At 40.6% G+C, this 26455-nt stretch overlaps 1 protein-coding gene across 2 annotated transcripts; it reads left to right on the forward strand.

Moving 5' to 3' along the window:
* Positions 1-715: 715 nt before the first annotated feature.
* Positions 716-25690, forward strand: lipea (lipase, hormone-sensitive a). 2 transcript variants are annotated; one of them, XM_034161474.1, is made up of 11 exons: positions 716-865; positions 3789-4030; positions 7059-7343; positions 8336-8426; positions 8498-8643; positions 8735-8920; positions 9962-10114; positions 10287-10431; positions 18214-18441; positions 24826-25226; positions 25410-25690. In XM_034161474.1, the coding sequence occupies exons 2-11, from the start codon at positions 3791-3793 to the stop codon at positions 25668-25670; spliced, it is 2136 nt and encodes a 711-aa protein (XP_034017365.1). In that variant the 5' UTR covers positions 716-865; positions 3789-3790; the 3' UTR covers positions 25671-25690. The 2 variants fall into 2 exon arrangements, with proteins under 2 accessions (XP_034017365.1, XP_034017366.1); XM_034161475.1 differs by lacking the exon at positions 716-865 and adding an exon at positions 910-1019.
* Positions 25691-26455: the final 765 nt, after the last annotated feature.

The following is a 26455-nucleotide window of genomic DNA, read 5'->3' on the forward strand; positions in this document are numbered from 1 at the left end:
TAATTAAACCTTTGTGAAATTAGCAAATACATATCCTTAAAAAGAGTTGTGAAATACATCTGATCTTGTACATCTTGTTGATGCAACTTAGATATACATTCAGGATAAGGATATAGATCCTTATACACTTACTTGTATGCTTTTGTCAGCCGATCAGTGCAGTGTGACGGCGAACTACGGGGGCTGGTGATGAACACATTTAAGCAGGGGTGTAAGCAGCTCTCAGTTAAATGGAATTAGAGCTCCATCTACTGGACAAATGGTGCAAGGACATTTTATATTGCCGACACAAACATTATTTCAGTAACTGTTCTGTTTATGAGAAATTATCGGCGTTCTATCGGCAAAATTTCGGCCGATAGTGAGTACTTTGAAAAGGGCTTATATCGGCCAATAATATCGGCCGGCCGATATATCAGTCGGGCTCTAGTATTGTCACACCAACTGACGACGTAGAATGGCAAATGCCAATTTTTATGATGGGAATTCTGAAATTCTTGAGGTGAGGGGGGCTTCAGCCCTACCAAGGCTTACTGTGGAGCCGCCCTTGATTTTATGAGCTTGATTAATGTGTGACATTTTAGATACTTTTAGTTTTAGCGGCGGAAACGGTCTGCATGGGTTTGTAGTAGTTTGTATCACGTTTACACACCAGGAAATAAACGTTGCGTGACGAGGCACAGCTTCCGCCACTGTCGGCGTATGTCTGTCGCACTTTCGACCACTTTGGTCTCTGACTTTGGTTAAAGGGTGCATGCGCGTGGACGGCGCGCGCAATACTCACATGATATTTCCCAGCATTCTCTGGGGCGCGCTCGCGCTGTCGGAAACAAACAAACGAAGGCGCACATCAAGGAAGACGCCGGTGAGTGAAAAGCGATTAAACAAGTTTTAGTGTCGAAAATACAAATGAGTTTATGGGTTATTTTCCCTGAATTGGATTGTAGTTTTTTTTTATAATTTCGCTGCCTTTCCGCACAACTTCAAACAGAAGAGCAACAGCAACAAACTTCTTCGAGGTGCTTTACACTTAAACATTTTATTCACTATTTTTAATTTATATCTGTGTAAACCTAAGTTTTTAAAAAAAGGCATATCAAATTATGAACAGCGTATTAAGTCGTTTGTTGAAAGTTGACGTTTTGCGACAGCGATGACGTCATATGTTTTTTTTTCCTATTCATTCTCAGTTATGTTGAAGCTGAATTTTAAGCTGGAATTCTGTATTAATTCACACCAGCATAATATGAAGCCCGTCCATCTCAAAGAATTTTAAATTGATTGTTACTTAAAAAATAACTTGCTTTTAATTTTGAGGAGAAATTAAAAGTTTGGTGATGGCATGTCCTCTTCATCAGGATATGTGGCACATATCCTGATGAAGAGGACATGCCATCACCAATGTGCATCAGTTTTTGAGTTGTTGACAAAAATGTGAAAGTGCAATCGCATGGGCAGCTAACATCAACATACTGCAGACACAAAATATATGGCCACATATGAAACATATCTATAGGTCAGGTCTTGGAGCATGTGCTGGTGCAGCCACTGCATCCAGCACATCACGAGATCACCCTCGTTCCTAGATGCCAACCACACAGGTAGGCAACCAGTTCATCACTACCTCTCGAAACTAGCCATCTATCTGCCACAGCCATATGAGATGCGGACATCACCTTGATCTTCACCAGTTGCTTGTATTCTCACCACTGAGGCTGAGTACACAGGTTGTGTGCAGAGAAACACGGCATGTCCAAAATTTCCTAGCTTTCATTCCCTCACGTACGCTTCACCTGAGTCTTCATAAGTAACCATTCCTTACCTTAGCTCAGTGGTTAGTATACAAGTCTCACAACCTTATTGTAAGACAGGAACCACCAGGAGCCTAAATATTTGGACCTTTGTCCTGCAAAAGTATCGGCATCACCAAACACCTCTGTCCAGTTACCTCATATCTCCATAAGATCTTTCCAGGTATTTCTTAATCTCAAAGGCTGAGGATATGAACATTCCTGTAAAGAGAAGTGAATGTCTCAAGAAATTCAACACTGACACGTTGATGTACTGATCTTGTTGAAATTTTATAGTGAAGTTGGTATTGTGTTGAGGAAGAGGAGATTATAGCCAGATGTGGAAATTTTTAATTAATATCTTATGTCGTCCATTGATTACTATGTTATTTGTACTTTAGAGAAACACCATCTCTGCAGATGTGACTATACATCATTCTGAAAATGCTGTGTGTGCAAGTTTCACGAAATCTAGCTGCGGGCCAATAGGAAATGCTCCCTCTATGTCTGTATTACCATTTCTCGTGAGACACATTATTTCCTCATTCTTGCAGTCCTATTTTGACGTAAACTTCTTCAGCCAGTATTTCTCTCATGATTATTATTTAGCAAGTTATTTGTAATGTGGATCACAGTTATCCCAGTTAGGAATGCACTCTACACATTAGTTAGGTGTTGAGTCGCCACTGTGGGGCATCACCAGACTCACGTTTTTGCAGCATTGAGCAGATGAGAACAGATTGGACTCTGGTTGAAGAATGCGCACCCTGTGTGCTCTTAAAGGTATAGTGCCACTGCTTTTTTTGTTGTTGTTCTTGGTTTGTTTTTTTTGTTTTTTTACATTTAAGTCATAAAACAAATTTTCGTTGGCACCACTTTAATTTTATTCCTTAACATTTAGATAAGGATTCATAATATGATCTTGCTAATATGATAAAAATTCATGCTGTCTGGAAACAGTTTAGAATTTCAGCCCCCGAGGGGAAGAAATTCAAGGGATCAGATGATATGACCAACATTTGGTAGATTTGAAAGTGATTTACAAGAAATCTTATGGATGTTAACGTAAGATGGGTCACAGGTAATCTCAAAACCTCACACGTGCACACGCACGTCCTCTTGTATTTAGTCTTCATAACAACGATGAAGGAAAACACCATATTCACGATGGAATTTCCCCCAGATAGCTATGTCCTTCATTAAAATGAGCTGTAGTTTTGCAACTTGTTAAAAAAAAATAAACTGACACTATAATGCTTGGATTTTGGCTGAAGCTAAATTTTCTCAGTTTTGTGGAATTTGAAAGGCCCTATAGCTTTAAGTATAATATGTGTTAATACAATTTTTAGTTACACAGCTCAATAATGAATCATAAACACAGATGATATTCTGAAACTGATCCACCTGGAGGAAAATGTCGTGAAAACCCCCACAAAAATCTCACAAAGAGCATTAGGTACAGTTGACATTACTGTCAGCCTAAATGAGGGTGGAAAGGATCAGTCATAAGCCATGGTAAAACCTCCAGTGCTCTAATTTTGCATTGTGCTGCAGGCTGTGCACACTGACAGCTGATGTTGAGATTGTAGAGATTTTCTACTTATTAAAATGTTTAACACCACACTGCATGACTTGCCTGCTGCCTACGTACTTACCATTATTTATAATCATATTCAGTCTTCAGAAGTTGCTCCTCCGTATGCGCCATTATTAAGACAAGTGGATTCCATCAGTCAGCTGGACTTGGTGTCAGCCAAGTTTCAAAGTGCTGTCCATCACTTAAAGAGGAAATTCAACCCTTGACCCAAAAGATAACAAGAGGATAATCTCCAAAGCAGTTACTTCATGGGGTCATTATGATTTGTGTGTTTACCCAGAGGGTGATGGTCCATTTTCAAGATAAAACAATGCACATGATGTCTGCTGAGTTGATGGCTACACAGAAGGATAGAAATGTAGCTTCTAAAGGATCACACCATTTTTCTCTCCCTGTCTCAGATATGAATTGCAAGACTGTGTTTGCAGCCCTGGAGAAGGTGTGTGAAGATAATATTTCTGCTTTGTGCGGGCCATCCAGTTTACCATACGGCGATGTTACCAAGCGCTTGGTCACATGTATGGAACAGATTCAACAGCATGGCCGAGCCCTGGAGCCTGTGGTCACCAGCTTGACTACCGTCTACCATCATTACGACTTTGACGCAGAAACACCAGGAAATGGATACCGCTCTCTGGTCAAGGTACGACTGATCCAAACACAAATCACTGTTACTCTACTTGTATATTATTACTGTTTGTTACGTTGTAATTAGTCTGTATTTTAAAGGGAATTTATGACCCATTTTAATAATTGTTACACCATGAGCAACTGTTTGTGAGACCCAATTTGCACAGACTGCAGAAACCCTTAATGGTGGATTAGATCTTGTTGCCGTGGTTGGATTGAGCGGTCACAAAAGTTGGACTATATTTCCCAAGAGCCATGTTGCCTCCTGTTACAAAAGTGTTCAAAATTTCTCATATAGAACTGCAATAATTTCCATTCTTATGGCCCAAGCAGAGGGTCACCCCTTTGAGTCTGGTCTGCTTGAGGTTTCTTCCTCAGAGGGAGTTTTTCCTTACCACTGTTGCTCTGGGGGTTGGTAAGGTTAGACCTTTCCTGTGTGAAGCGCCTTGAGGCAACTCTGTTGTGATTTGGCGCTATATAAAGGAAAATAAAAATTCTCAAAGTTTTATGCTGATTGATTTAACCTGTCCATGTTGACATAATCTGCACAAATTGCTACAGTTAAGTCTTTATTTTATACTTTTAATAAATAAAAGAAAGTACTTTTTTATTTATCCCATTCTACTGGCAAACAACATTTAAAGCAGTTTACTAAGTGGTAGCTTTACAATTAACTGAACTTTCGAATTCAAAATCACGTAAACACTATATGAAACTATTTAAAAAAAATAATCCAGTAATATTAGGTCTTTCATGTTTTTCCCCTTTACTTTCTTTTTTTTTTTTTTTTTGCCAAGGCCAGAAAAATTAGTAAAAAAAAAAAAAATAACACTGCTTGCTCGACATGTTCCATTAACCATCCCCAACAATAGCTTTAAAGTACTCGCATATCATCTTGAAGCTTTTCCCATCACGAGTGTCACTGATCTTTAAAAAAAGTTTCAGCGAAGAAATGCAGTTCACACAAGTTTATCCTTTACTTTGCAGTTTTATCTTCATCATTTGATAAATGAGACCTTATGACATCAAATAGAGATGACATTGGTTCTTCGGGTAGATATTACATTTTTTAAAACTTGCACAGTATCAGGATATTTCCGTCCACCAAGGATGTAATAAAATAATTGGTGTTTATTTAATTATTTATTAATGTATTTGTCTGTCTGTCTGTTAGCAGGATTACATCAAAACTGCTGCACAGATTTTCCAAATTTTTCACCACAGATCGATATTAGGGCATGGAAGACTCCGTTACATTTTGGAGGTGATTCAGACCCAGATCTGAATTCTGCCTCAGGATTTCACTTTATAGGCTTTTAAGGATTCATCAAAAGTACATCATGGATTCTCACCAAATTTTCACCACAGATAGATATTGGGGCATGGAAGACTCCACTGAATTTTGGAGGTAATCCGGATTGGTGGACGTCAGAAATCTCAGTTTGATCTTGTTTTCCATATTTGTCTTAGGATGTTAAGAACTGAAGATTAAGTGACTGAATCTGGCTGATCTAGCTGATATTGCTCATACTAATGTGAGTTTTCATCAGCAACTAAAAATCCCCAGAAGGGGAAACAAATGCAAATCATAAGGTGGCATGTAAGAACAGTCTGATACTGTTACATGTTGGAATTATATATTTTTTTTAACTCAAACCCCCAAGCTTGAGAAGTTGGGTAGAACTCCGAGGATGGTATAACATCATGTTTTCCGAATATTTATTTTTTAACACCATGGTCAAAATTCCCATTGTTACAGATTGTGACATAATTCAAAATGATATCACCCTATCATGACATCATAACTGAATCACAATGACATGACCTCATGCTCTTTTGTTTATTTACGTTGAAGACAATGCTCCAGCATGTCATATGGTCAAAAATAATCAAACAGTACATTATTGCATACTGAAAGATTTCTGATAAGGCCTTTTCTCACATAAATATGATAGAAGTTAAATGGTAAATGGACTACATTTTTTAGAGCACTTTCCACCTGCATCAGAAGCACAGAGTGCTTTCCAGTTACACTTCGCATTCACACAGACACACTCACACACCGACTCACACACCGATGTCAGGGTGCTACCATGCAAGGCACTCACTACACACCAGGAGCAACTAGGGGATTAAGGACCTTGCCCAAGGGCCATAGTGTTTTGATTTTTTTTTTTCCCCCTGTCTGGCTGGGTTCTGAACTGAGGATCCTCTGGTCTGAAACCCAATACGTAACCACTAGACCATCACTCCTACTAAGACATAATTGCAAAAGCTAAAGGAGGATCCATAGAGACTTTTAGCATTTTATTGAGTCTCATTTCTATCAAGTCTACTGAAAGGAGTGCGTACACCAATTTTTGATTTTTATTCTATTTTTTTCTGTTTTATTTTTTACAACAAAAAAATCTATCATTTTGCCCATTTTGACTGGACTAAAGTGAAACTCATTCAAATTACACGAACTTTAAAAAATAGATATTGGGTATGAATTTTATTTTATTTCTTGTATTTTTTTGTGCATTGCCGCAATAGTTTGAGAGGGCTGCAAAAAGGGAATACAAGGAAAAACTTAAATGCTACACAAAACTGTGTGTGTGTGTTTTTTTTCCTGCCCAGGGGGAACTTATGAGGGTTTTGTTCATGCTACAAACAAAACCATTAATTGCAAAAAAAAAAAAAATCACAGGTAAAATTATTTTTTTAATTATTAGTTTGACAGGTACACAAAAGTAACCGTTGATGTCATGTGCAGTGAAACCAATAAGTGCAGTAATTCAAATGTTCCTGTGGTAACTATGTTGTCACAGTACAAAAAGGTTGAAAATTGCATTACAGGAAAAGAACAGTAATATGTTGACTTCTAAACACCTGAATGAAGATCCAGGTCTCCATGCCATATCTCAGAAATAGCAGTGCTATGTAGCTTTTTTTTTTTTTTTTTTTTTTTTTTTTTTTTGGAAATGTTTTACAGTAATTGCAGGTTTTCTAATTCCTGAGTGTAAAATTCTCATTTGTTATTCCTACACATTTTCTTACAGGTCTTGGAGTCTTGTCTTTTGCACATTATTCACAAGGGACGTTACGTTGCCTCCAATTTCCGCAAAGCCTTCTTCAGGGCAGACCACAATGCCTCTGAGATGGAGGCCTACTGCAGCGCCCTGTGCCAGCTGCGCGCCCTGATCCATCTCGCCCACCAGCTCATGAGCAACAACGCATCAAGCCAGCTGTGCTGCCTGCAGGAACCTGAACTGAGCCACAGGTTTGTGCAAGAGTACAGCTCCATGCACAAAGCCTGTTTCTACGGTCGCTGTCTTGGCTTTCAGGTCAGCTAACAACAATGGTTTTTTGCACACGAAGCATAGTTTTTGTTCTGAAACAGCAAGTGTGGATATGCATTGTTAGAAAACAAAAATGATGGCATAGGGTTAACAACTAGCATTCTAGGTGAAATTCACTTTGAGAACTACTGTTTTTTGCAAAATCTAGTGTTGCATGGCAAGCATATTCATAATTGTCAGTCAGTGTGTGTAGGACTGCAGAATTTCCATTATTAACTCCTTTAAAAACTATTGCATGTTCAGCTTTGAAATTTTGGATTCTGATACCTACAGGTGAGGATCAGTAAACCTTCTTTTTTGGGCCATGTTGGCATCTTTGAACCCAATAACGTGATTTTACATATCAGTTTAAATAGGGATGCTGGTCCAGTGGGACATGCCTGGGCTTTTTCATGCTGGCACACACAACATGAGCCTTTTATTTGCATGTGATTTATGGAGTCATTCAAATTATGTGTATGGTATAAGATGCACAAGGGTGGTTTATTCCGAATCATATTTTAATATTAATATTAAAGTATTAATAAATATTAATATTCTAATCATATTTGGACTAATTGTATATCACATGTAATAGTTTTAAACAGCTCAGAGTTTTTGTTATTCCTCCCTGTTCTTTTTGTAATATACTGCCCCTTACAAAGAATGAAATTGATATATTCCTCAGTTTGAATTTATTGAAAGTCACACTGAAAACCAGGCCTGGGTCCCCAGAGACAGAGCCCATACACAATCCTAATCTTACTGGCTCCCCACAGACAGGGGGAGCCCTCCTTTTACCTGAAACTCACGCATGATGATGGAAGTGAAACTTAACTCTTATGATGAAACCTTGAACCAGTGAGAACCAGGTTCCAGACACTTCTAAACAGATAACAAAAGCAAATACTTGATAACTAACATAAAATAAGGAATTAGCACAGATACTATCTAACAGTTTTATTGCCCGTTGTTTTTTGTTGTGTGTTTTTTCGCAGTACTCACCAAGTCTTCGTCCGTTCCTCCAGACTATCATTATAAGCATGGTTTCGTATGGAGAGACGTATGGTAAACAGCAGTCTGGTTTGGGTGAGTCTTGACTTAGATTGAAGTAAAACTTTTTGGACTTACTCAAATGTGAAAATGTATTCCTCTTCCAGGCACAGCAGCCCTTTCCCTCTTAACATCAGGGAAGTACGTCATTGATCCAGAGTTGCGTGGGACTGAGTTTGAACGCATTACCCAGAACCTGGACTTGCAGTTCTGGAAGTCCTTCTGGAATCTGACGGAGTCTGGTCTTATATCAGTAGGCAGGGTCAAACATATCGTTCCTCTCCTTTTAGTGACACTCGCCTTTGGTGTTTTAGCTCCTCACTTCCTGTTGTGTGTCTATCCAGGGCTTCAGCAGGATAACCTCGAACACTGTGCAGGTGAACATCACCCTGACTGTCCCGCCTGTAGCTCTGTGCCTTCCGCTGGCTTCAGACCCCAGTCTGTCTGCCACCGTGTCACCTCCACTAGCCCACTGTGGCCCCGGGGCGGTCCACCTGCGTCTGATCTCCTATGACCTTCGAGAAGGACAGGTGAGGCTCCACAGATGAAAAGAAAATAAATAAATAAATGAGTCCAGGAAATCTGAAATTGTGCAGAAGATAATGTGAATCTTGGGGTGAAATGCATTTTAACTCTGACAACAACAAGAAAAAGTTTGAAATTGGAGATGGCACATTTCCACAAAAATGAACAATCTTGATGTTTTGCATTGGGATTATTGCACATTTGTGGCTGCAGCTTCATTAACACCACACCTGTCCCAATGCAGCCTTCACCAGAACAAATGTACATCTTTGAGATCTGCATAAAATTTGACTTGTCTGTCATGGAATATGGACAGACAGGATTAATCAAAATTAGCATATTAGTTTTGAAATTTAAAATATTGAATGATATCCCGTCTCAATAGCCAAAAGAGTGGAAGTGATCTATAGATTTCACACCTGGATCACAGTTAACACCAAAATTTAATGTGCGTTTTTCTCTTGACAAAATTAATCCTTCCACCTAGGTTTGTGGAGATAATCTGACAGTTGGAGAAATTGAGGTAAATGTTAAAAAAAGAGCATTTTGCCATTATATAAAACAAGAGAGATGCTAATGATGAACAAAACTGTAGAAGGGACATCTGATCTTGAGCATTTCTTTTTCTTCTCTCCTTATTTAAAATGTTGCAATAACTTAAATTGTTAGTACTGTACCAAAGGACATTCATATTATTAAGAGATCCAGATCACCCATTTTATCCAGATCATTCCATGCAGATTCTTATAGTACTGAGGTGGTAGCCCCTGTTTTAGAAAAGGAGCATCTCCAAATATAGAAGCTAAAGTGGTCTTTCCCCCATTTGGCATAGAATCATATTTAAAATACAGGCCATTTCTCAGTGAGCATCCAGCTGACCTTGGAAGACTGATTATGTACACTGAAATTAAAATAGGTGCAAATTACTACAGGGTAATTTGACAAAATGTGATTTCCCTTCCATAACCAAACTGTGCTTTAGATTGTGTTTCATTGATTGTCATTCTGTTATTGATCACCTTATTATTAATTGTCTTATTTTACAGGACAGCGAAGAGCTGCTAGCTTTCTCTCGGACTGATCCGCCCCCCATCTCTTTGTCTCGCGTCCCATGGGTCCAGAGGCAGCCTCTGTCCCCTTTGCTGCTCATCCACTTCCATGGAGGGGGGTTTGTGGCACAGACTTCCAAATCCCATGAGGTACAGTATGCTGGGAAAAATGTTTGCAGCACATAAAGTATCAGATGGAAAATACTGTTCCTTGTCCCACTAGTCATAATAATAATTAGCATTAAAGTTTACAAAGTCATTCATTTTTTTTACACCTGGTCATGCACAGTGTTACGTTTTTGTTCTCCATTCATTGTGCCAGAATTATCTTCGAAGCTGGTCCAAAGAGCTGAATGTCCCAATCCTGTCCGTGGATTACTCTCTGTCACCCGAAGCGCCGTTTCCCAGAGCACTGGAGGAATGTTTCTATGCCTACTGCTGGGCCCTGAAGAACTGTCACTTGCTGGGTTAGTACATGCAAATTCAGTAAGGTATATCTTCTATTATACATTCCAAATCTAAGGTGGAACTCTTGTATTTTGAAAGAATTTAGAAATATTCTACCCAGGGTTCTAGGTAGAACCATTTTAGTGCTGGGTAAATTACATGATCGTGGCTCGTGACCGGGGGTGCAGGGGCCCCCAGTGGGGGTCAAGGGGGCAAAGCCCCCTGAAGCTATAGGGTTTTATACCCCTAAAATGTTATTGGCAAACCCTATTTTAACCAATTTTGAGTGGTTTTAGATGCATTGAAAGCAAGAATAATAGACAAAAAATGACTGATGTAATATTTGTAATACCAAAGTTCATTTAAAAATGTTTCTGTCAAAGTCTAAGTTAATAAAATAAATAATAGTGTAAAGGTTAAAAACACATTAATATTTGATGGGCATATAGCATTTGCTCTATTCTTCTTCTTCATTCCTCCATGACAGGTTTTTTTTTCCAACTTTTTTTTTTAATATGTTTATTGCCTTTTTCATTTTATACACAAGGTCATACTAGGAGACAGGGGCGTGCTGGGAACATTTTTCAGCCCGAGAGTTTCATATCCAACAGGCCCACAAACCGCCAGCGCACAGGGATAATAAGAGTTCTGCTGTGGCATTTATGACTGACTGACTAAAAGTTAGTTAAGCTGGGCATACACTATACGATATTTTCAATCGTTGTACTTGGCCCCAGGTCAAACTGTGCGACAAAACCGCAGGGTTTAAAAGTTCAGAGCGCACGATTCATGTTCTCACACTGTACGGCCCGATGCTCTGATGCGATCTGACTGTTCACATTGTACGTTCAAAAACTACACGTCGGAAAGCAAAACGTAAAAGAAGCTTTTTTTTTTTTCTTTTTAAAAAAAAAAATTATTTCATGCCTATCAGCGCACACAGTGAGTGGAATCAGTTGGGGGAGACTGAACGCACATGCGCGCATACACACAGCAGACAGCAACATGATTCACGAGAGGATGATAAAAAAAGAAAACATAAACATTCATAACAGGTGTTGCTACTTACACTGTTGTATAAATAAACTATATTTAATACGGAGTCTACAGCTGTGCTCATCTGTCGTAAATCCTGTTGTGTGTGCGCGCGCGCGTGCGCATATACGTTCAGTCTCCCCACCTGATTCCACTCACTGTGCGCGCTGATAGACATGAAGTTTAATATGATATTAGGTTATTGCGAGGGAAGGCAATAAAAAAAAAAAACCACAAGACTTTACATGAGATCACTGTTTGCACTCTCCGGTGTTTGCACATGCACAGTGCGCGACATAATCAGCATGTAGACGCTTGTAGCGCTGCTTCAACAGCACGGAACCCTCACGAGTCACGACGGCCGACCAAAATATCAAACAGGTTTGATTTTTATCCGACCATATGATTCCCCATCGGGAGGTGGTCGTGAGATGTTAAACGCAGCTTGTTACTCCATGTACACTGCATGACGCAGGACGTACGATTAAGCTGAAACTTGGCGCGATACAAAAAATTCTCGCATGAGTGAAAAATCGGCTGAAAAAGGGCCAAAAATCGATCACTGTAAGCCCAGCCTTAAAACAAGAACGGTATTGTTAACTCACCAGTACACCACCTAAGGCTGGTGTACAGTGTGAGAACTTGAATCGTGCGCTCTGAACTTTTAAACCCTGTGGTTTTGTCGCACAGTTTGAGCTGGAGCCAAGTACAACGATTGAAAATATCGTACATTGTCTGCCCAGCTTAAGTCAGTGAAGTCTGTAAGTAGCTGGAAGAGGTGGTACTGGGCTACAAATGTTGATACAGCTGACATCCAGGAATAACAGGCATGTAACCTGTTATGCCCGGCCCTATTTACCATTTCCCTCTTCGCTCTGTCTTCTTGAAAAAATATCTGTGAGCTTTGCACACTTGGCAGCATCTTCCTCCAAAGCTTTTCTTTTTCTTAATCTAGCTTTTTCAGCTCCACCTGGCTTTTTTCTGTCCATCTTTTCATTCACGGGACACTCCTCCTATACTTGCTAGTAGAGCAAGTCCCATCTGGGCGCACAGGGCTTGATTGGACTGAACTAACTGTAATGAATGCACAGGGGTGTTAAACGTGTAATGGTATGTCCCCACCTTAGGCTTTGGAAAAGATAACAGCGTTGCAAAAGAAGCAGTCTTAAGTTATTTTCTTGTGAATTTTCGTGATTGTAAAACATTTATAATGTCTTCTCTTTAAGATACAGCAGCCCAAGTGTCTTGCTGTGTAGCCTAACAGTTAGTGGTGGTCATATATGTATGCATATATATTTACACCCCCTCACAACGGCCCCAGGTTGGACCAGCCCACCGGGAAAACTCCTGACTCTCCAGATTACCCAGCACGCAGTAGCTAGGAGACAATAAACAGAAATAATAAAATAAGTAACAAGATAAACAAAGCAACCAACAAACAAACAGTGGCCCGTATAGAATGTGACATTTTTAAGTTCAAAATACAAATGCTCGCTTAATGACTGATGAAATTTCCAGTCCCATGTATGTTATGAAAAATTCCCAAGTTTTATGGAAGACATCATCCTTGTGGTGTAGTCAGCAGGTGAGATAGTCCAAGGAAACATAACTGAAAACAGTTTTATGCCATTGTGTCTTACTGGGAATCTGGTCTGAAATCCAATTAGTAAGCAAACACTTTCTGGCACAAAAAGTAAGCATTCGGTACAGTTTCTTATTAAATTTGTCAGTAATAATAGGGTCATTTAACCCAAGCAGCAAAAACAAGGGGTTGCAGTTCAGATTGGTTGAAAATATTTTGTTCAGTTCTTGTCCGATCATCTGCCAGAATGTTGTACTTTTGAGCACGACCAAAAACAATGAGTAAGAGTGCCAGTCTCAACTTTACACTTTAAGCATAACGAGGAAGAATCAGGTTTGAATTTGTGGCGAAGATACGGAGAGATATGGGCTCTATGGAGAATCATGAGTTGAGTCGCTCTAACTCTATTACCGACACATAAAGTTTTTGCATTGCTCCAAGTATCCTTCCACTCATCCTCAGAAATGACACAGTTAAGTTCCTTTTTCCCACACTTCCCTCAGATGTGAGGTGTGAACTGTAGAGTACCTTTTAAGGATATTATAAAATATTCTAATGGAGCCAGGTGACTCGTTTGAAAAGATTTGCCTTTCTGTGTCTGATATGTCTTGTTGCACAGGATCCGCAACATTCCTTTGAATAAAATCCCTCACCTGGAGATATTGATAAAAATCCTTCCAAGGAATATCAAATTTTCCTTTTAACTGATTGAAGGACAATAAAAACATGTCCCTCGAAAAAGTCCTTCATTTTAGATAAACGTTTATGGGCTGAATTTTGAAATCTGTTATCTGCCATGCCGGGTACAAACTCTGGATTCTTCCATAATGGTGTGAACATAGACATTATGTTTGTGTGGCCTTCTAGGCTTCTTACTGTCCGCCATGCTGTAACTTAGAAAGAGTAATCGGATTAGAGCAAACGAGCCTTATGGATCAGATCTTTCTGAGAAACGGTAGGTTTGCTAACGGACATTCAGACATGGAACTTTCTATGTCCATCCATAATGAGTTAGATTTATTATGCACCCAGTCAGCTATAATTCGCAAATGCATGCTCATTAGGTAATTTTTAATTTCTGGCAGATCTAATCCTCCTTCTACTGAGGGACGGCATAGCATGGCCATCTTGAGACGTGCCTTTCTTTTAGACCAGAGGTCTCAAACCGGTTCCAGAAAGGGCCGAGAGGGTGCAGGTTTTCTGTGCAACCACCCACTCCAGCAGGTGATTTCACAGATTAACATTACTTTGAGCAGGTGAAATCAGTTAATCAGTGAAATCACCTGCTGGAGTGGGTGGCTGCACAGAAAACCTGCACCCTCTCGGCCCTTTCTGGAACCGGTTTGAGACATCTGTTTTATACCAAATAAAGGAACTAAACCAACTGTATAGCTGTTTAATTGTCTTATGAGGCAGCATTACCGGTACCATTTGAAGTGGGTAGAGTAACCTGGGGAGAACATTCATTACCTCCGCCAAGGAGGTTATGTTTTCAGTCGCGTTTGTTTGTTTGTCTGTTTGTCAGCAGGATAACTCAAAAAGTTTTGATCGGATTTTGATGAAATTTTGTGGAGTGGTTGGAAATGACAAGAGGAACAAGTGATTCAATTTTAGTGGTGATCCGGATCACAATGCTAACGCATTAGCATGTCTATAGCATTTTCAATGTTAAAAGTTAGCATTAAGCAGTTGCAGCTGTCATCACGTTCGGGTGCATTTGTTTTCAAATTCTAATATTTCTTAAATTTATTTTTGTTTATATATTAATAATCTAATGATTATTATATACAATTTTAGAGAAAGAGACAAAAAGAAATATCACTGTGCCAAGGAGGGAATCTCTTTAGGGTCAGTGACCCTATGGCCTTGTTTAGAGAAGTGTTTCATAAATGTTAAAAAAGTCATATATTTGCAGTTTAGTTGAATAATAAACTGAATTTTGTCTCTTATTTGTTTTTGCCTACAAGCACATGCAATATCAATATCAGTGCTCATACAGTAGCTTCTGGGAAAGGTGCAAGTTGCAATAAACTGTGATGCCAAGCGCTAAGGATACATGCTATCCAGTCACAGCAGATGAAACTTTTTACTACTGAGCAAACATCATTGTTAGACTTTTTTAGGTTCAATGATTCCATGGCGTGTAGATGTTATGGCATCAGTGACCCCATGGCCTTGGTGGAGGTTTGCACTCTCTGAGTGCTTCTAGTTTTTAGTAATGCAATTCGGCCTATCCAGGAAATGGGAAGTGTATTCCATCTCTCCAGGTCAAGCCGAATGCGGTCAAACAGAGAGGGAATGTTCGCTTTGTACATCTGCTCAAATTTAGGGGTTACATGTATTCCCAAGTAAGTAAAACCCTTCGGAGATCATTTGAAAGGAAAAGATCTCACAGAAGCTTGTTGCAAATTAAAAAGGCCCAGAGGCATAGCCTCAGACTTGGTAAAATTTATCTGTAGCCCGAAAAACTACTGAAAACACTAATTGCCTCAATAAGGCAGGGAATAGAGGTCTCTGGATTGGTCTTAACAATCAAAACATCATCAGCATAAAGTGTAATTTTATGTTCCTTATCTGCAATTCGAAGACCATTAATGCTATCATTGTCTCTAATAGCCTCAGCCAAAGGTTCTAGAGCAAGAGCAGAGAGCAGAGGTGACAAGGGGCACCCCTGCCTTGTTCCTCTAAATATGGCAAAGTAGGGTGAGCGCAATCCATTTGTGAGTACTGCTGAGAGAGGACTTTTATACAGGATTTTAATCCAGTTTATAAAGATTGTTCCCAGACCGAACTTATTTAGTGTGTAAAATAAGTAAGACCACTCTATGCGGTCAAATGCCTTCTCCGCATCTAGGAAAAAAAAACAACAACAAAAACAATATAACCACTAATTGTCTTGTTTGAACAAGAGCTGAATGAGGCCCCCCCCCGTGTGCGCTCTCTCCTGCCCCCTCCTCCGCACTCTCAATGTTCCTCCTGACCTTTTTGGAAAAGGGAGCCTTTAAACTGTAAACTTCTGAATGTATCAGCATCTACAAATACTGACACTCTGGATTATCTTAATGAAACATTTTAATGGAGTTTTTTCTTTAAGTCAGAGCAGAGAGAGATACATGTCTGAGATATGAAGAAAATGAGAAATATATTTCTTATTTCTTTAATTATTTGGTTGTAATTGCAAAATAAAAGAAAAGTACAATACTATAAGCTTGAAACATGAGCAAATTGGTACATTTTTCAGCAACATTTCAGTTCATTTTTTGGAAAATCTGCTGGGCGGGAGAGGAATTTTGAACTGAGAGCTGGGAGGACATTTGCAGTGCTGGACGGTACCACCGGGCGCCGCCCACGTAACTAGAACCCTGATACTACTATTTTGCTTTCAAGCCTGCACAATGAAGCTTACAGTGGTGTGTGTGTGCAATACCAACCCCACCGTTTACACCCAAGGCTCATCTGCAATAGCCTAACAAGGTGGGGTGGTGGCATTGAGGTCCTCTGGTCATACATTTTATGTCTGTCTTTATCATAGACTTTCCCATAGATGGATATGGCCACAAGACAGTGGAGATTGAAATCAGTTTTCATCCTAGATGGCAGTTTGTGAGCCACATTTGCCTGAAGCATCTGGTTATTACTATGTCAGTAACTTACCCTCACCCCTTCTGTCAGTATGAACTGTACCGACAAATTTAGTCTTTGCCACTGGGGAAGGGCCAAAAGGAGCTGGACTTTGATTATCAGAGTCTATTGGAGACATAGTGCCATTCTGAGCATTTTATAGACAATAGGAGCTTATTCCCAATTACCACTCCTGGCAAGACAACCTTGTAATCCTCAAATACCCCACAGTGTAACATACATGCTCCCGCTTCCTTGATTTTTACTCCCCTCTGGCCGAAGGCCTGAAGGGGGATTATGTTGTGGTGATTTCTGTCCGTCTGTCCCAAAAAGGGTATAAAGATTTTGAAATAAACTCCTCTCAGTTTTAGGAGGAATTTCGGGAACATGGTACAATTCCTTGTTGTCTGTTGGTAATACACATATTTTCATATTGTTCCATTTGGGCTCATTTTACCAGTTATGTCCCTTGATTAACAAACCTAGACACTGCCAGTTTCATGAGTTGGTGCCTCTATTTTGAAATCAACTCCTTTCACATTTTTAGGAGGAATTTTGGGAACATGGTACAATTCCTTGAAATGTTATCAGAATGTAGCAAGCACTTGTACCAAAGCAGTATTTGCCAGTGGGAAATATTGTGTGCTCAGAACACTTGTTACCCGAGGCCATCTGATATGGCCATGGGTATTGCGAAGACTGCATCCGTCTGTTGGTCCATCTGTGCTTAGCATAAGTCCAGTCCAATTACTGCAGAGTCTTCAAATTCTCAGGGAACATTCTTGGGACACAGACTTTGGACAAATTCAGAGATGGTTAACCTTGACCTGTTTTAAGAGGTTAAATAGTTGTATTCTTTTTCATTTTGTTCCTTTTTTTTATATATATATAAAGAGCGGGGGTGACAGCCAATCAGAGTAGAGTGGCACCCGTGATGTCACAGGCTATTCTAGCTAGCTGCAAACTCCATTTCATTTGTGGGTAAATATAAGCACGTCAAAAACTGAAAACGCTGTTTTTGTAACCTTATAACACCTCTGGAGTGACTTACAAAACATTTCGTGGACATCAGCGTGCATGCTAACTTCCGCTAGCTCAAAGCTAGCTTCACTCTTGTCAAAAGCTCATGAATGCACACAAGCACACCCTCCTGCAGATGCTGTTAAAACGTAAATATTGATTGATAGAGGGGCTTTATTGAACATGTACAAATTGTACGTAAGACAATACGATCTTGATAATTACCGTAAATAAGAATAAATGTATAATTAATTTATATAGATAGATAGATATAGTGGGGAAAATAAGCCTACACTGTTGATTTAGCAGGTTTTCCCACCTACAAAGAATGGAGAGGTCTGTAATTTTTATCATAGGTACACTTCAACTGTGAAACACAGAATTTAAAGAGAAAATCCAGAAAATTACATTATATGATATATACACTTTGCACTGGGATACCAATTAAACAACTGCAAATTATACGGCCATAAGGTCGAGGGTATTTTAGGATTGTGTTATATTTAGTATTGTTATGGTAACTATAGTTGTGAATGTGCTTCAGGCTCCACAGCAGAGCGAGTCTGTCTGGCTGGAGACAGCGCTGGAGGGAACCTCTGCATCACAGTGTCCATGAAGGCCATGACCTGTGGCATCCGGGTCCCTGATGGTATCATGGCAGCTTACCCAGCTATCTTACTCACCACTGATGCCTCACCTTCCCGTCTGCTGACACTCATTGACCCAATATTACCGCTTGGTGTTCTTACAAAGTGTCTCAACGCTTATGCAGGTATGTTGGGTACATGAGCCACATGCAGGTATGTGCTGCTTCACATCACAGTTAATGTGACAACACTAGCTGAAAATGAAATATCAGAATGGTTTACATCTAATATGGGAGGAAACAAACTTAAAAACCTGTTTATCAGACGCCTGGTTACCCATACAAGCAGTGTTTGCCTTGATGACTGCCAGGCTTGCACTTTGAAAATGAAAGCAGCTAACAAGCTCATTTTATGACACATGGAACTTCATCCACGACTGGATTTAGTCATGCATGTGATAAGATTATTCCCTGTAACTAACATAGATATGTCCAGCAAGTGGCAGACACGCTACATATTTTCCAGAGTATAAAGCCCCTTTCACATCGGCGCAAACATAGAATTGTGTATTGTGGCGTACCATCTACACCGAGTTATGCAGCTCTAAGCCCAGTTTAAGCAGCTCTATGGTGTGTTTTTGCTCCCTACGCAGCAGTATGCTGAAGTCTACGCATGTAGAACACAAAAAATTAAACCTGTTTAATTTTTTCTGCGTAGAGCGCTGGACGCAGAAAGCACACAGTCTTAAGCAGGTCTGTGCAACATGGCGCTACTCTACACATCCAAAACTGAGTCCGTGCATCCAGAGTGAATCAGCTGGAGAACAGGTGTAGCACGCTTGTGTGGCTGCAAGATCCATGCAGCCCGCAGCGCCTCTGTGCTCAGAACAGGTAATCGAACCTCAACTCATAAATCCAGAAACGGAAAAGAAACAGCAGGTCTTGGCGGGGAGGGGACACAGTGCTCTCTCTCTCTCTCCCTCTCCATCTCCCTCTCCTTGTCTCTCTCTCTCTCGAATGCTGACAAGAAACGGATGTTTAAGTATGCTTGCAAGTTTAAATGGCAATATTCTCTACTGTTTTTTTTGGGGGGGGGGGGGGGGGGGCACAGCGGACTCTGAACTTTGCAATCTGTTTCATGCAGACAGACTTTCATTCACACATGGATTAAATACTACCTGTTTGCTTCAGTCTAATCCACCATCACAGTCTGAGGAACACTGTATCCACATGAAGCTCCTGATTTTGGAAAACGACATCTGAAAATATTTTTAATTCCTGTCGTGGCTGGAAACGTAGCGTTTTAAAACAAGTCCCTCTGTGTTTTTTCTGCTCCTGGTGCGTTTTATCAGAGGATGCCGGTGTCGCTGACCGAACGGTCCCTCGTAAAAATCGGCCCGCCTTTTTCATCTGTGCATGCATTATTAGCCACAGTTCACAGATTAAAACCTTGTTGCTGCTTAAAACTACACTCCAGTCATCATCTATCTCAGCGACAGCTATCTGAAGCTTTTGTACAACAATCATTTCCACATAAATTCAGCATTATTTCATCATAAAAGACAGATGAAGCGATCAGCTGCGGCTAAACGAGCTGCTAGCTGATGTGTTCACTGCACGTTGGTCATTTCAAAGCGTCACTGAATTTCTCAGAGTTTCTGCTTAAAACGGCCTCGTTTCTGCTTAAAACTGACTGTAGAATGATTTAAGAGGTTTTACCTTTATCATCTGGTTAATAATCTCATTAATCCATTTGATTGCTTTGGTTGAAGAGACTCCGTCTCAGATGTGCCGCTGTGGTGTATATATATATATATATATATATATATATATATATATATATATATATATATATATATATATATATATATATATATATATATATATATATATATATATACACACACACACAAGGTCTGTTAGAAAAGTATCCGACCTATTAATTTTTTTCAAAAACCATATGGATTTGAATCACATGTGATTGCATTAGCCAAGCTTGAACCTTCGTGCGCATGCGTGAGTTTTTTCATGCCTGTTGGTTGCGTCATTCACCTGTGAGCAGTGGTCCACCCCTCTTGTCGGATTTTTATTGTGAATAAATGTCTGAACGATTTGAAGCTTTGCTGCATCAATTTTTTCCAGAAACTGTGAGAGACCTCCAGGTGGACACCATTCAGAAAATTCAGATGGTTTCAGGGACGATTTTATGGGGATTACACAGATTAAGGAGTGTCTAAAGCCGGTCTAAAGACCACCCACAGCTGCTGAGAGCGCGCCGCGCTCCGAGCGCCGATCGACAGGCTGAATCAACCAGATCATTTCCAACGTGAAGGCTTTGTTGATCCGGGACGTCATCTGACTTACACAAAAATGGCAGGAGATGTGGACATCAGTACTTTTTCGGCACATTCCACTGTTACAGGAGTTTTTTTCATGGAAAGAGAAGCGGAGGGATGCGCCGCCACCGTGCCGCTCATGGCGCGGCACAAAACCACCTCCGTGTTGGTCTCACAGGACGGCTTTGAGATGGCTTTCAGACGGCTTTCGGTGGTATTTCAGTTGTGTGACTATCCAAGAAATTGTGGATGAGCCTGGACATGCCAGAACATGTCCTGTGAGGCTTCATCACGGCGTTGCTTTGCGCCATGCGGCACCGCCGCGACGCGCGGAATTCCTCCGCACGTCTGTCTCAATGTGCCGAAAAAGTGCTGATGTCCACGTCTTCTGCAATTCCTGTGCTAGTCAGACGACGTTCCGGATAAAACACAGCGTCCAGTTTGGAAATGAACGGCACATTCCACTGTTACAGGAGTTTTTGTCATGGAAAGAGGAGCGGAGAAATTCCGCACGTCGCGGCGGTGCCGCATGGCGCAAAGCAACGCCGTGATGAAGCCTCACAGGACATGTTCTGGCATGTTCAGGCTCATCCACAATTTCTTGGATAGTCACACAACTGAAATACCACCGAAAGCCGTCTGAAAGCCATCTCAAAGCCGTCCTGTGAGACCAACACGGAAGTGGTTTTGTGCCGCGCCATGAGCGGCACGGTGGCGCATCCCTCCGCTTCTCTTTCCATGAAAAAAACTCCTGTAACAGTGGAATGTGCTGAAAAAGTACTGATGTCCACGTCTCCTGCCATTTTTGTGTAAGTCAGACAACGTCCTGGATCAACAAAGCCTTCACGTTGGAAATGATCTGGTTGATTCAGCATGTTGATCGGCGATCGGAGTGCGGCGTGCTCTCAGCAGCTGTGGGCGGACTTTAAACCGTCTGGAGCACTCCTTAATCTGTGTAATCCCCATAAAATCGTCCCTTAAAGCCATCTGAAATTTCAGAATGGTGTCCACCTGGAGGTCTCTCACAGTTTCTGGAAAAAATTGATGCAGCAAAGCTCCAAATCGTTCAGATATTTATTCACAATAAAAATCTGACGAGAGGGGTGGACCACTGCTCACACAAAGCCTGCTCACAGGCGAATGACGCAACCGACAGGCGTGAAAAAACTCACGCATGCGCACGAAGGTTCAAGCTTGGCTGATGCAATCACACGTAATTCAAATCGATATGGTTTTTGAAAAAAATTAAAAGGTCGGATACTTTTCTAATAGACCTCGTAATGCTGTTTCTGTACTATGATGATTTCTAAAACCTGACTGAAACTCTTCAAATAGACCATTCCTCTGCAGGAAGGTCGGATACTTTTCTAACAGACCTCGTGTGTGTGTGTATATATATATGTATGTATATATATATGTATGTATGTATATATATATGTATATATATTAGGAGTAGACCGTTCGGTCTGCAACACTGCTGTCATGCTCTGATCACATCGCAGGCAGAAGCGCTACGCTGATTTAAACTTTCAAAGCGCCCGTCGACCACGATCAGGTCTGATAAAACCTGAATAAGTAGTTGTCGGTGCGATCATCAGACGATGTGATTGTTCAGGCCCTGAAGCGGTGTGATGACTTTTAAAGCACGGTCACTGTTGATGTGATCAGACACCTGATTGCGGTCGACTGACGCCTTAAAAGTTTAAATCATCACAGCGCTTCAATATTCAGGTCATCACAGACCTGATCAGGTCAGCGGACCTGATCAGGAAGCAACCAGTGCTTTAAAAGTTTAAAGAGTCGCAGCATTTCATTCACGGCAATGTTTACCACAGCCAGACTCTTCAGCATTCAGTACACAATGGAAATGATCCACCAAGACAACAATAAATAAATAAATAAAATAATGTTAAATTACTCTGTTTATGACCTGCGACACACCGTGCAGTACCGACCTGAACCAGTCAGTGGAAAACAGGGCTGTCTGCATACACTGATCGTCAAGGTGTGACAGCTGCATTAATTTATGCCAGTGTTTTTAATAAATGGTTTGACAGAGCCACGCTCTGTATGCTACTATAAGCAAGTCTAGGAATGCGACCATGCGCCATCACACACCAGCTTGCACAGGGAACAAACTCTGAACTTTGATCTGATGTTACGAGCTGTGAGAGACAGCAGTGTGTCCCACTGTATGTTGGAAAATGTGAGTGCTGTTTGCTTTCATGAACCGTTTTTAGAATGGCGCGCACTTTCACAGAGGCAGAAGATATCAGCTATGGCTACATATGTGGCAGTAATGCAGCTGTAAAAACCTCATGATACAGTCCACTGTTTTTCTTACTTTAACCTTTGACCCCTGTACAAACTGAAATTGACCTTTGTCACTATTCTTGCTGTTTTTACCCCATAACATTCAGTCAGTCATACATAGTCCAAACTATACCTTTTTGGAATATTTATGATCATACAAGTAATGTGGTATATTTTTCAATTTGATTGGCGCATTTTTAAATTCTGACCCCTGTGTAATTCTTCAATTGACCCTGACCTAGCTGCCTATTGAAAATTCAAGTGGCCAGTCGGTTTTTTCAAAAGTGAATGTCTAAGGTGTATTTTTGCTGAATTTAAAGCTTGTATCACCATGTGAAGGAATGTTTATCTGCTGCGCTAATAAGTCAACAGAGGATGAATCAGCTGCTGTCTGTTAGCTTTATTAATCTAAAATCACCAGAAAAGGTGTATATATAAGGCAACCTGAATTAAAGGAGAAATGCCGCTTTTAACAACCTGGACCTCATTTCTGACATAAAATACGGTCGTTTACTCACCAATATAAGTTTGGCGTCATTAGGAGTCCATGGTTCAGACAACGTGTTCAGGTTCAAATATGGCTCCAAGATTTTTCTTCTTCTACTAAGGTAATTAGAACCTTTTGCGGTACACAGTGCCAACTACTGTACAGGAGAGACCGAGCAGTCAATATGCGTCACAGATTTAAAATGGCTATTTTCAACCACACCTGCGGTGCCGTGACATGTCAATCATCTGGGGTGTTACCTGGAGTGTCCAATCAGATTTCAAGGTAGTCCAGTGACACCCAGCTCCACCCATGCCAGGAAGTGTTCAACATTTGACATTTCCTGTTTAACTGTAGGGTCAAAATTTGGCACTTCCTGTTTCAGTGTGAACTTGCCACTGAATTCCCACGAGATGCCATGAGATCTCGTCTGTCAATCCAGGATATGTTTGACATTTCCTGTTTCACTGTGGACTCAAAATTTGACACTTCCTGTTTGGGACACAGTGTACCATGAGCGAGCATCGTGCCACGGCGCTTCGCTCATACTATTATTAATAACAAACTTGTGAATTTTTTTCGGTATGCAAGTCGCACTAGAATTTAAGTCAGTCGCCTCCCAAAGTAGTAAAAAAACAAACAAACAAAAAAAAAACATGACTTATACTCTGGAAAATACTGTACATATAAGGTCAACCACACTTGCTCCTAATCTCAAGCATCCATCCAGCCTCCAAAAACTAACAGCTTTCCACCGTATGGTGGTGGCAGTGTTCCAACAGGTGTCAGGCAGCTGTTGCATAAAGTAAATTGGTTACTTTTTGGATTGATCCAAGTTAACTGATATCTAATTGGTTTATCCTCATTATATGTACTGTACTTTGAATTTGGTGAGTTATAACATGGTGGTAGAATGTATTGATTTTGAGTGGCAGTGTTAACCTGGAGGGGAGGGACTCATTCATTCAGTCATTACATTTTACAGGGTACCTAGTGTAGCCGAGGCTTTGGCCGGTCTCATAAGAACCATAAAATAATAAAAGAGGAGGCTGGAGGTCTCATGAAGTTGTTTTATTCCTCGCTTCACTCTTTTTTTTTTTTTTCTTTTTTTTTTGTGTCAAATGAAAAACACCACACTGCCTACCACCCTTAAAACTTAGAACTTAAAACCACTATAGGAGGTAAGTCTGGAAAAATAGGTTACGCTAGGTTTGCTCAAAGTCTAGGAATTAGCTTGCTGAAAAGTTATCTTGGTAAGTGCATGTAGCTGCCACAGTGGTGACTGCCACTGTCCGGACTGAGCACTAGAACTTTCAAGAAAGGCCCATGATTGGGTTGCTGTTGTCTCATTCCTTTGTGTGTCCATTGTGTCTATGTTTAAGAGGCTCTTTGTATATTTGGTCCTTTGTTTACCTTGCTTCACATCACTCCCAGGTACAGAGTACCAGACAGTGCAGCCTGTAGTCAGCAGGAACAGTCTCCGTGCTCTGCGCAGAGACACTGCCGTGCTACTTAGTGGTCTCACCCAGGGAGCGTCCAACTGGATCCAGTCCTTTCTGGAACCCATGCAAGCTACATGTAGTACAATCTCAACCCCACCTTTGCAACAAACATCCCAGAGTCTGAGCAGCGACTCCCACAAGAGGCTCAACCATGCCTCCCAAGCAGAAAACTTAGAAAGACCTGTGGATTACCCAGAAGGCTTTGAGCCTCTGCGCTCCAAGTGCCTGGCGTATGTTGACCCGACTACCTGCCCCATTGTCAGAAACCCATTTATGTCGCCTCTGCTGGCTCCAAATAACCTGCTGAGAGGCCTGCCGCCTGTGCACATAGTGGTAAGTTTGTTAGAAATTCTGCTGCTCTTTGTAAAATCTCATCTCTTTGTGTCACTGTGCGATACCGATGCTCTTTAAACTACATTACAACAAGATGTTTTTGGCTGTGCTGTCAACCTTTTTCCTGTTGTCCACTGTTGCCGATTGTAATATTTCCTTCCTGACTACTCCCTGTTCACACAGGCCTCGGCTCTGGATGCCTTACTGGATGACTCTGTGATGTTCGCCAAAAAGCTGCGGGACATGGGTCAGCCTGTGTCTCTCACTGTGGTGGAGGACCTCCCACATGGTTTCCTCAGCCTATCAATGCTCTGCAAGGAGACGGAGGAGGCTACAGCAGTCTGCATTGAGCGAATGAGCGAAATCTTCCAGAAACCGAACCCAAGTGCTTCTTCACGACCAAATGTAGATGGAACATACCTTAGTGCTTGTTCCTCAGGATGACCTACGAGACTTTATGTTGGAAAAACAAGTTTTAAATAATAACAGCAACTGAAAGAAAGCAATAACTGTAACACTGGAGGCAGCTCTGGGATATCGCACTTTGATACAATACTGTATTTTTTATGTAACTTTTTTAAATTAAGTGTTTGGTGAGTGTAATCATTTATTAACTTATCATTTCAAATAGGATGCCTAATGAAAAGGCAAAATGGGCATATTTTTCTATTCATAGTAATATCGAGCTAAAAACTGCAGCCAAGCACAAATTTTGCACAAATGAAACTGTTTTAATCTGCCCTTGCAGTAATTTAACTGACAGTGTTTTAATTGTGTAAACGGCTGTGCCTTGATTTTAACTATACTGTGTTTGCACTGGTGAGTCATCTAACTGAAAAAAAATTAGGTTTACTTGTACAGGAAAACATTGCAAATATTCTGTATTTGTTTGAATTAAATGGATAATCTAGTTTTGTCAGGTTTACAAATTATAGCCAATGTTATAACTGTTTGAGTCCTTATCAGAAGTAGTACATTTATTTTATTTGCATTTACAGTGGAGGATTTCACTTTGTATTTAAAAAATAAAAAATAAAATCTGTATGTCATGCTCTTAGTTTGAAAGTGCTTAGTGGAAGTGGTATCTTTTGTTATCCGACTTTACACAGTTGCTGGTTGAGCCCACTGAACTGTACAGTGGTTGATCCATAGAGTTATATAACTCTATGGTCAAGTCATGGATGTTGGTCGCCTCACACTGGCCACATCAGGGTACTACAGCAATGGAA

Source organism: Thalassophryne amazonica, chromosome 20, assembly GCF_902500255.1.
Source record: "Thalassophryne amazonica chromosome 20, fThaAma1.1, whole genome shotgun sequence".
NCBI classification, from domain to species: Eukaryota; Metazoa; Chordata; class Actinopteri; order Batrachoidiformes; family Batrachoididae; genus Thalassophryne; species Thalassophryne amazonica.